Here is a 12,555-nt window from a genome sequence, read left to right on the forward strand (position 1 = left end):
TCAGATGTTGGAGCTGGAAGGAATAGAGACAGAGGTTTGATACAGAGATGCAGCATAATATTAATACAATGTAACAACTACATCATTTAGCAATTATGTAACAATCTTCCAGGACCAACTTCCTGCAAGGTCATCCTCACCCCCTACGATTTTGTTGTTGATGGAGCGGATGCCACACACGAAAGTGAGAATAATTTTGTTCGAATTTTGACTTAATAACAATTCTAGAATTTAGCCAAACTGATTTTAGATTGAGGCTGGACACGAGATGCTTGGGGATGGGTCTTGAATTTTATTTAACATTACACAAGCCACCGGCACAACTCAACATTCCAGATAGTGCCAAGGAAGCCCAAAACATGTCTTCTGCAGTGGACAGGACAAAGCCATAATAATACTTGATCAGTCATAGTTTAAAAACTATTGGTCACTAAATCCAGAGAAATGACGGACCATGTAAAAAACTGTTGGTCATTAAATCCGTCTCGAAGGAACATGTAAAAATTATTGGTCGCTAAATCCGGCTAGAAGGACCATGTAAAAACAATTGGTCCCTAAATCCATTAGGGATGAGAAATACCAGAGTTTTGGTGCAGGAACGGGATAATAGTGCGTTATCAATCAGTCATAGGCTATACACATTTTATTTACTGTTTCATGGAAAACCCACTTAAGAGGTTAACATTTTTCCCAAAATGAAAATAAATCATTTAGAGTGATTTAAACACTTGACATCATCTAGTGTGCATCATGTGATTTTATGCAATAACAAGTAGGCAAAGTCTACTTTTACTGGTTAAAGTGATGTTGCACACCAGATGATGTCAAAGTGTATCCTGGTGAACTTATCTTATTTTCTTTTTACTTCAAAACATAGTTTCAAAAACATAGCCATCAAGTAGAAGTAGCTGTAAATATAATACTTTACAAATGTATTTCCAAATACATTCACGTAAACTACTTAAAATTTTTTGGGGAATAATTATTTTGAAATGTATTTAAAGTAATTGAAATACATGAAATAGTATTTGAACCCAGGTTTGTTGAAAGTACCATTTGTCTGGAAGGCCCAGCGACCAGCGACACTGACATTGCTGGTGTTACTGAAAGTTGTGTCGTTGCTTTGAAATGACCCCGGGATCGAGAAGTAGTGGATGGAGTTGACTGTGTTATAGCCAGCCTAGAAATACACATATCATAGATCATTATTATAATATATGAAAAGCATCAGAGATAAAATACTATCCATACATCATTCACATCAGGAATACAATTTATGCTCATGATAATGAATATAAACCCATATATTTTTCTTAATGAAAATGTATAATATGCATTCAATCTTCTGACCTGAATATCTTGAGTTGTTGGTGCAATCTCCCCATAGTTCATCAGGATGAAGGAGGATTGGCCACCAGCAATCAGAACCACTTGGAAGGTGATTTCCTTATATTAGGGAAATTAGATAAACATTTTAATACATACTGTAGCCTCCTGTGTCATGTTCCAATCTTGCCCATTGTACATCTTATATTATAGCTTCACAGGCTTTTACTAATCGACTTAAAAATAACTAAGCATCACTTTAGCTGACAATAAAAACAGAGCCACAACAAAAAGTCTTACTGTTCCAAAATTGTTGTAGTAGGCAACCTTATCCCATGTAGCAACGAAGACCCAATTAACAGAGAAGCCCAGGTTTGGGAAGTACTGATTAATGTCTTGTGTGGCCTGTTGAAGAACACTACATTTACATTTACATTTAAGTCATTTAGCAGACGCTCTTATCCAGAGCGACTTACAAATTGGTGCATTCACCTTATAATATCCAGTGGAACAACCACTTTACAATAGTGCATCTAAATCTTTTAAGGGGGGGGGTTAGAAGGATTACTTTATCCTATCCTAGGTATTCCTTAAAGAGGTGGGGTTTCAGGTGTCTCCGGAAGGTGGTGATTGACTCCGCTGTCCTGGCGTCGTGAGGGAGCTTGTTCCACCATTGGGGTGCCAGAGCAGCGAACAGTTTTGACTGGGCTGAGCGGGAACTGTGCTTCCTCAGAGGTAGGGAGGCGAGCAGGCCAGAGGTGGATGAACGCAGTGCCCTTGTTTGAGTGTAGGGCCTGATCAGAGCCTGAAGGTACGGAGGTGCCGTTCCCCTCACAGCTCCGTAGGCAAGCACCATGGTCTTGTAGCGGATGCGAGCTTCGACTGGAAGCCAGTGGAGAGAGCGGAGGAGCGGGGTGACGTGAGAGAACTTGGGAAGGTTGAACACCAGACGGGCTGCGGCGTTCTGGATGAGTTGGAGGGGTTTAATGGCACAGGCAGGGAGCCCAGCCAACAACGAGTTGCAGTAATCCAGACGGGAGATGACAAGTGCCTGGATTAGGACCTGCGCCACTACCACTGCTGTACTGCCGGTAAGAGATGGTACCATTCCACCTGTTGTCCAAATCGGTCCAAAATGGAGCGATCAGATCTCTTGAGGAAAATGCAGGGAATCGGTATGGTTTGTAACTGGCAAATGCTTCATTGAAGGTCAGATGTCCATTGTGGTTCACCTGAAATGAAATTACTTAATTGAAATGGAAATAAAGCCTGTATGACAGTTTAGACACAACTGGTTACGCTTCATAATTTGTTTATTTGTAAGGACAGATCTTTGGAGAAGATCATGGTTTTGCATCGCTTACAACACTGACAAGTGAAAGTAAATGAAAATCAGACAAAATGCATGCGTGAATAAATAAAGTACATGCAACATATTGTATGGGACACTTTTAAATGTACTTTTAGAGACCATTCAATACAATACTCATCATTAAAACAAAAGCAGTTTAGGTCAAAATAGATTAGATGAATAAAGGAAATAGAGGAAGTAACAGCGCAGGTAGAAGGTAATGGAAATTGTACTATAGAGGCACAAAATAGGCTAGAAAAAAACCCCAAAAAGAAATGGAGGTACTTATTCAAGAATGATCAAGTGTAATGTATTACAAAAATAAAGTGAATTGGATGGAAAATGGTGAAAAATGCTCAAAATTTCTCTTGAATCTTCAACATAGAAATTCTACCAAAAATAATTTACAGAAACTCGTTATCCATGATTCATCAAATTATAACTTGAAAGAGGAAGCAAAATATTTTAAACATGCATTTTCTTTTCAGTCTCCTCTGTTTCACTGAATGATGTTAACTGTAAGGATTTCTTTCCTAATAATAATAATAATAATAATTTAAAATGAACACATTTACAGAAAGACCTTTGTGAAGACCAACTTACTGAAGAGGAACCTTTTGAGGCAATAAAATATTTTCAGTCTGGAAAACATCAGGACTTGACGGTATACCAGTAGAGGTATATCAGAACTTTTTTGATGTACTCAAATATCCATTATTAGCATATTTTAATTACTCCTATACAAATGGTAGACGTTCAAGTTCTCAACAAGAAGGTCTGATTTCATTACTACTAAAACAGGACCCAGGTGGTAAGTATAAAGACCCAGTCCATTTTAAAAACTGGAGGCCTCTAATGCTTCAATGTTGTGATGCGAAAATCCTGGCGAAATGCATAGCACATAGAATAAAAAAGGTTTACCAGATATTGTTCATCCTGATCAGACAGGGTTTTTACATGGACCATATATTGGAGATAATATATGACAATTACTTGAAACAATTGAACATTATGAAACATTGAAGATACCAGGCTTGGTCTTCATAGCAGATTTTGAAAAGGCATTTGATAAAGTATGACTAGAATTTATATATAAATGCCTGTATTACTTTAACCTCTCTGAGCTAGGTGGCACCAAATCGTCCCACCTACGTAACAGCTAGTGCAATCCCGTGGCGCGTTATTCGAAAACCTTAGAAATGCAAAACCTTCAATTTTTCAAACATATGACTATTTTACACCATTTTAAAGATAAGACTCTCGTTAATCTAACCACACTGTCCGATTTCAAAAAGGCTTTACAACGAAAGCAAAACATTAGATTATGTCAGCAGAGTACCCAGCCAGAAATAATCAGACACCCATTTTTCAAGCTAGCATATAATGTCACATAAACCCAAACCACAGCTAAATGTAGCACTAACCTTTGATGATCTTCATCAGATGACAACCCTAGGACATTATGTTATACAATACATGCATGTTTTGTTCAATCAAGTTCATATTTATATCAAAAAACAGCTTTTTACATTAGCATGTGACTAGCATGTGACTAGCATTCCCACCGAACACTGCCGGTGAATTTACTAAATTACTCACGATAAACGTTCACAAAAAGCATAAGAATTATATTAAGAATTATAGATACAGAACTCCTCTATGCACTCGATATGTCCGATTTTAAAATAGCTTTTCGGTGAAAGCACATTTTGCAATATTTTCAGTAGATAGCCCGGCATCACAGGGCTAGCTATTTAGACACCCAGCAAGTTTAGCACTCATCAAAGTCAGATTTACTATAAGAAAAATGTTATTACCTTTGCTGTCTTCGTCAGAATGCACTCCCAGGACTTCTACTTCAATAACAAATGTTGGTTTGGTCCCAAATAATCCATAGTTATATCTTAACAGCGGCATTTTGTTCATGCATTCAAGTCACTATCCGAAAGGGTAAATAAGGGTTACGAGCATGGCGCAATTCGTGACAATTTTTTTTCAAATATTCCATTACCGTACTTCGAAGCATGTCAACCGCTGTTTAAAATCGATTTTTATGCCATTTTTCTCGTAAAAAAGCGATAATATTCCGACCAGGAATCTGCATTTAGGTAAACAGACGAAAAAAAATAAAGCATTCGGTCGACTCGGGCACGCGCCTAAGCCCACAGTACTCTGAGCGGCCACTTGCCAAACGCGATAAAGTGTTTCAGCCAGAGGCTGCCTCGATATCGTTCAGCTTTTTCCCGGGCTCTGAGAGCCTATGGGAGCCGTAGGAAGTGTCACGTTAGAGCAAAGATCCTAAATCTTCAATAAAAACAGCCTAGATGAAACACATCTTGTCAGACAGGCCACTTCCTGCATGGAATCTTCTCAGGTTTTGGCCTGCCATATGAGTTCTGTTATACTCACAGACACCATTCAAACAGTTTTAGAAACTTTAGGGTGTTTTCTATCCAAAGCCAATAATTATATGCATATTCTAGTTACTGGGCAGGAGTAGTAACCAGATTAAATCGGGTACGTTTTTTATCCGGCTGTGTCAATACTGCCCCCTAGCCCTAACAGGTTAATTTTGGTGAATCTCTTATCCGCTCTAGGGTAGGGGGCAGTATTTGCACGGCCGGATAAAAAACGTACCCGATTTAATCTGGTTATTACTACTGCCCAGAAACTAGAATATGCATATCATTATTGGCTTTGGATAGAAAATACCCTAAAGTTTCTAAAACTGTTTGAATGGTGTCTGTGAGTATAACAGAACTCCTATGGCAGGCAAAAACCTGAGAAGATTCCTTACAGGAAGTGCCCTCTCTGACCATTTCTTGGGCTTCTACACTCTCTTTATTGAAAACTGAGGATCTCTGCTGTAACGTGACACTTCCTACGGCTCCTATAGGCTCTCAGAAGGCGGCAAAACGCTGAATGATGTCTTTGCAGGCCCTGGCTGAAAAACAGTAGCGCATTTGGATAATGGTCGATCAGAGAACAATGAGACTGAGGCGTGTGCACGAGGCGACACCATGTTTTTATTTTTTCATCTTTGAATGTAAACAGGGTTTCCCGTTCGGAATATTATCGCTTTTTTACGAGAAAAATAGCATAAAAATTTATTTTAAACAGCGGTTGACATGCTTCGAAGTACGGTAATGGAATATTTAGAATTTTTTTGTCACGAAACGCGTCGGGCGCTTCACCCTTCGTCACTCTTCGGATAGTGTCTTGAACGCACGAACAAAACAGAGGATATTTGAACATAACTATGGATTATTTTGAACCAAACCAACATTTGTTATTGAAGTAGAAGTCCTGGGAGTGCATTCTGACGAAGAACAGCAAAGATAATCAAATTTTTCTAATAGTAAATCGGAGTTTGGTGAGGGCCAAACTTGGTGGGTGTCAAATTAGATAGCCCGTGATGGCTGGGCTATCTACTCAGAATATTGCAAAATGTGCTTTTGCCGAAAAGCTATTTTAAAATCGGACATAGCGATTGCATAAAGGAGTTCTGTATCTATAATTCTTAAAATAATTGTTATGTTTTTTGTGAACGTTTATCGTGAGTAATTTAGTAAATTCACCGGAAGTTTGCGGTGGGTATGCTAGTTCTGAACGTCACATGCTAATGTAAAAAGCTGGTTTTTGATATAAATATGAACTTGATTGAACAAAACATGCATGTATTGTATAACATAATGTCCTAGAAGTGTCATCTGATGAAGATCATCAAAGGTTAGTGCTGCATTTAGCTGTGGTTTGGGTTTATGTGACATTATATGCTAGCTTGAAAAATGGGTGTCTGATTATTTCTGGCTGGGTACTCTGCTGACATAATCTAATGTTTTGCTTTCGTTGTAAAGCCTTTTTGAAATCGGACAGTGTGGTTAGATTAACGAGAGTCTTGTCTTTAAAATGGTGTAAAATAGTCATATGTTAGAGAATTTGAAGTAATAGCATTTCTAAGGTATTTGAATAACGCGCCACGGGATTCCACTGGCTGTTGAGTAGGTGGGACGATTTCGTCCCACATACCCTAGAGAGGTTGTACAATGGGTTAAAGTTATGTACAGCAACCCCAGGTGTAAAATAGTAAATAATGGTTACTTCTCAGAATGTATTGAGCTTTTCAGAGGAGTAAAACAAGGCTGTCCGTTGTCTCCATATCTATTTATTATGGCCTTTGAAATGCCAGCTATTAAAATTACATCCAACAAGAACATCAAGGGTTTAGAAATCCAGGGGATAAAACAAAAAATGTCAATGTATGCTGATGACTCTAGTTTTTTCTTAAGTCCGCAATCTGGATCCCTGCACAGTCTCATTTCATTTTATTTGGAATGCTAAGCAAGACAAAATTAAACGTGCCTATTTATATAATGAATATGAGTTTGGGGGGCTAAAATGTTTAAATATTAACATTTGAAACCTCTCACTAAAAGCTTCACTAATACATAAATTATACTTAAACTCAAAATGTTTCTTCAGTAGATTATTAAGAAAGGCTCAGCCTTTGTTCAAAAATTGCCTTTTTGCATGTATACAGATTGAAAATGAAATTTTGTTTAAGGTATTGCCCTTTCTTAAACAAGCCATACAAAGCTGGTTACAAATTCTGTTTTATCCTCAAGAAAAGATAGAACAAATATTACAACAAATGTTATGGTTAAACTCAAATATACTGATTACTAAAAAAACATTCTTTATAGATTTTCTTTTTAAATGGTATTATATTTATTACTGATATTATGAATAGAAATGGAGGAGTTATGTCACATATTTAGCTATTGAAATATATGGGAATATCTGCTCAATCCAAACTTACAACCAACTGGATGCAGTACTACAACAAATATGAAGGAGGCAAGTGGAAAAGGGAGAAGGTAGGGAACTTGTTTGCCTGACATATATTAAAGATACAAATTGGCTGAACGGAACTGCATAAATAGAAAAATATACCAGTTTCATTTGAGGACAAAAATGTTGACAGCTGCGCCATACAGGTTGCAAAATAAATGGGAAGAGATTTTCGATGTACCAATTCCATGACACATGGTTTATGAACTGGTACAAAAAACTGTACTTGATTCAACACTTAGAGTTTTTAAATTTAAGTTATTATATACAATTCTTGCCACCAACAGAATGCTATATGTAGGGGGCATACAACAATCTCAGCTCTGTAGATTTTGCCTGCGAAGAGATAGAATTAATAGATAATTTATTCTGGTATTGCCCCCATGTAGCTTGTTTCTGGTCACAGGTTCAGGAATGGTTAAAAAATCACAACATGATCTTAAAATTAACCTTACAAATAGCAGTGTTGGGCGATTTGGAAAGCCATAGTTAGTCAATAAATAATATAATAATACTCGTAGGAAAGGTTTTCATCTTTAGCTCACAATCCGTGGATACTATACGATTAGAAAGGTAAAAAAAGGATCTAAAACATCACAGCACATTGATAAGTATATGGCACAGGGAAACCAAACAAGGGTGGTCTATGGTGATAGGTGGGATGGGCTGAGAGTGGCTGAGGGGTGGGATTAAAGCCCTTATGTTTGGTAATGTATTATTGTTATGTAACTGCTTTATATAAAAGTACCATGTATGTAAAATGTGTATGTAAAATGTATGTATATGTAGCAGAAAAGCTGTTTAAAAAAACCAAAAAGATATTTGTACTCTGGGTGGTGGAGGAGTAAAAAAAACCAAAAAAAAAAACATGCAACATATTAATAAATACAGTATGTACTACTATCACTCCATAATGTATGTACTATCCCAGAGAGGTTAAAAACATGTATTTTTACGCACGTATATCTGTTGATACGGTTTTCCAAAATAAACAAATGGCTGCTCCAGGGTTATAGGAGGGGAACTTCCATCATCGGATCGGGAGCTCACTGTGTCTCCAGCCCCAAATGGATAGAGTGGGCCTGAGATGAACAAAATGGTCCGTTAATAACATCATTACAGTTAGGCCATACAGAGATTATCTAACAATCTGTCACGGCCAACTTTCTGCATTGTCATCCTCACCCCAACTATTTTGTTGTTGATTTGGTTGATGCCACACACTAAAGGGAGAAGAAACTCTTGGGATTTTTCAGCAATTCAGCAAAAGTGATTTTAGGTCACGGCGGGACACAAGATGCTTGGGAATTGGTTTTTAATTTTGGAATATTGACAAGTGGCAGTTGGAGTGCAATTGCGCAATATTTAAATTCTCATTTTGCCCAAAACCATGACAGACTAGAGTGATCACTATCAGACACATCAACAAGTGGCCATTCCATAAAGGGATTAGAGTCCAGCTTGTTATTTTAATATAACATTGGTTTCAGTCAGTTACAATCCAGTAAGAGAGAATTGAGAAGTGGATTGAAATCAGCTATTTATTGGGTGTAATGTAAACTCACCAGGGGTTGTTGAAGGGACATCAGTTGTTGAAGTGGTCACTGGAGGATATAGACAGAGAGGTTAGAAATGTAGCACTTCCTGTAAAACCCTGTAGCCCCCAAAATAAGAGATTTGGTCTTTTATAAACGCTTAAAGCCCCACTGATTTTAGATTGCGGCGGGACACGAGATGCTCGGGAATGGGTCTTGAATTTTTGAATATGGACATGTGACAGCTGGGATGTAAGTGCATATTGTCTGACTTCTCATTTTTCCCAAAACAGTGGCATACAGGAGTGATCACTATCAGGCACATCAGAAAGTGGCCATTCCATAATGGGCTTAGGGTCCAAGTGTTCTTTCAACATAAGATTGTCAACATGTTGTCTTACAGTATATATACTGTATATAAAACAATATCTAAAGAAAGCCACACACTCTCTCTCACACACACTCCTATAGTATATGCAATACCACTTAAATGTAACTCAATTTTATCTCAAATGTAATCACTGTAATCCCCAAAAGTAACTATTTATCATGAAGGGGCATAAACAATAACTACTAATGCTGCATACTCCAAGAAAAGTACAAATCTCACCTTTCTGGTAAAAAAAGTATAAATTGCTGCGGTGTAGTCCCTTTTGACGACACAAGCTCAAATACACAGTACAAATATGATAAAAATATGAAAATATGAATAATTTGATAAAAACTGTCGTTCTGGGTCGCCTCCCTGACCAAGGTTCTTCTTGCACGGTTGCTCAGTTTGGTCAGCGCTAGGCAGAATCTGAGTAGTTCCATATTTTGTGCTCAAGGAAATGTTCAACACTCTAGAAATTGTTTTATACCTTTCCCCAGATGATCTCCGAGATGAGGAGATCTACGGACAGTCCCTTGGACTTCATGGTATAGTTTCTGCTCTGACATGCACTGTCAACTGTGGGACCTTTCTATAGACAGATGTGTTTATTTTTTAAATCTTGTCCAAACAATTGAATTGGCCACAGGTGGACTCCAATAGAGTTGTAGTGACATTTCGAGGATGATCAAAGGAAATTAGATGCACCTGAACTCAATTTGGAGTGTCGTATCAAAGGGGTGTGAATACTTATGTAAATTGGATATTTCTGTATTTAATAAAAAAAAAATAGCAAACAATTCGAAAAGCATGTTTTCATTTTGTCATTATGGGGTATTGTGTGTAGATGGGTGAGCAAAAAAGTATATTTAATCCATTTTGAATTCAGGCTGTAACACAAAAAATGTGTAACAAATCAAGGAGTATGAATACTTTCTGAAGCCACTGTATATTATACAGTATAAGCAATTCCAATGCAAATCAATGGAGAGTGAGGCATGCTCCAGTATTGTGTACACATAAATGGAGGTTGCTGAGGGGAGGACGGCTCGTAATAATGGCTGGAATGGAGTCAATGGAATGGCATGAAACACATGGAAACCATGTGTTTGATGTATTTGATACCATTCCACTAATTCTGCTCCAGTCATTGCTGTCACGACTTCCCCGAAGTTGTTCCCTCTCCTTGTTCGGGTGGCGTTCGGCGGTCGAAGTCACCAACCTTCTAGCCATCGCTGATCCTCTTTTCATTTTCCTTTGGTTTTGTCTTGTCTTCCATCACACCTGGTTCCAATCCCATCAATCCCATGTTGTGTATTTAACCCTCTGTTACCCCTCATGTCCTTGTCAGTGATTGTTTGTTGTAAGTGCTTGTGCACGTCTGTCCTAGTGTGCGTCGGGTTATGTACCCATTATTTGATTGTTCTGTTTTCCGGTGGGTTTTTTTGTTATTAAACTGCGCCGTTTGGAAACACAGTTTTTGCTCTCCTGCGTCTGACTTCTCTGCCGCCAGTACGCACCCCTTACAATTACCAAGAGCCTGTCCTCCCTAATTAAGGAGCCACCAACCTCCTGTGGTAGACACATACCACAGACATCCATGCACACCCTCGCAAAATCTTTAATTTGAAGTCACAGATCTTCTCGAGTGACATTGTCGCAATATAAGTTAAATATAAGTTATTTTAGGATGCTTATAGGCCAAGTTTTCACACTTGAAGTTTCCACACCAAGCATTCTTTTGGTAGAATAAGGAAGTAAAATCGATGAATCTGTGCTAGTTCAGGAACTACCACCTATGCCTCTAAGACTAAGTGATGTAATCTCTGCTTGTTTCATGTTATGTAAGTATCTCATGACGGTTTCAGTTACAATTTAGTCCGAGTTGAAAGTGGATTGAAATCAGTTATTGGGTGTAATGTAAACTCACCAAAATCAGCAGTGGTCACCTTACCTTTCGAAACAATGGAGGGGGGTCAAGGTGAGCAAGCTTAAATTCACATGTAAAATACTAACACAATCATCATCATACAAAGTGGAAAAAGTGCTTACTCGTCATCAACAAAAACAGCACAAAAAGCATAATTTGATTCCTCATTGTCACAAGCTCCTTGTCCATTCAAATCTAGAAGCAAAAATTATTATATTTATCATCATAACCATGAATATCATTATCCCCTTCTTCAAAACTGTCTTCATTTGCATTTTACATGTTCTATTCTACAAACAGATGTGTTAGAACAGCTTACCTGTTTCTGTGTATTCACCCTTTCTTCTGTGTAGTTCTGTTGGGTTGGGACTATTGGCTTATAGGTATAGTTTATACGTAGGTATGTGGCCAACACCCATAGTCAATGGCATGCATGAATCACCCCAAGGACACTTACTGCAGGTGTTGTCAAATCAAATTAATAAGGTGGAATAACAACAAATGGAATGCAATACATACATTTCAATTACAAAACAATTAGGCCTAGACCTAGTTAGCTAACTGGTTTCTGAGCTATATTCACCTTCAATGTCTTAATCAGGACTTGATTTGCTGTAATAGAAAATGAAAGATTATTAGCTGGAGACAACCTAGTCCTATTTCATTTACAAATCTCATGACATGGCTTGAGACTTGGCTATGAGGTATACTGTAGTAAAGTATCTAGGTGTATTTTTATTTAGCTGAGCCTGCTATCTAGCTAAATGTAGCATTGGTATAGCTAACGTTAGCTAACTAGCAGCTGTGAAGTCATTGAAATTATTTGAAATAGAGATTGAGGTAGCCATATAATCTATCTAAACACTTAGCTAATTTATATTACCATAAATAAAGGTTAACCTACCCGTTGCACCACATGTGGGCATTTTGATTTGTGAACTCTGTCACATGCACAGAAACACAGCTACCCAAAACAACAGTGCTAGGTGCACTACAATTTTAGACCTAAAAAAGTTACCCTGGTGTGTAGATCACCCTATTATTATTATTATATCCATATTTTTATGTGATTTTGAGAGCGAAGCTAGAAAGAAATGGGGGAAATACGAATCCAGGCAAAACAAAACCGAGAAAGCGAAGTTTGGGAGAAAAAAACCTGAATTTGTTGTTTTTTGTCATTCAGTTTATTTAT

At 37.7% G+C, this 12,555-nt stretch overlaps 1 protein-coding gene across 1 annotated transcript; it reads right to left on the reverse strand.

Annotated features, from left to right (window-relative positions):
• LOC106587888 (sushi, nidogen and EGF-like domain-containing protein 1) lies at positions 1-11,826 on the reverse strand. The gene is made up of 10 exons (XM_045708309.1): positions 11,683-11,826; positions 11,486-11,558; positions 11,364-11,387; positions 9,094-9,132; positions 8,489-8,610; positions 2,390-2,558; positions 1,627-1,742; positions 1,351-1,446; positions 1,035-1,180; positions 1-13 (listed from the first exon to the last, which is right to left on the reverse strand). The coding sequence occupies exons 2-10, from the start codon at positions 11,550-11,552 to the stop codon at positions 1-3; spliced, it is 792 nt and encodes a 263-aa protein (XP_045564265.1). The 5' UTR covers positions 11,553-11,558; positions 11,683-11,826.
• Positions 11,827-12,555: the final 729 nt, after the last annotated feature.

The sequence above is a fragment of the Salmo salar genome, chromosome ssa26, assembly GCF_905237065.1.
Source record: "Salmo salar chromosome ssa26, Ssal_v3.1, whole genome shotgun sequence".
NCBI classification, from domain to species: Eukaryota; Metazoa; Chordata; class Actinopteri; order Salmoniformes; family Salmonidae; genus Salmo; species Salmo salar.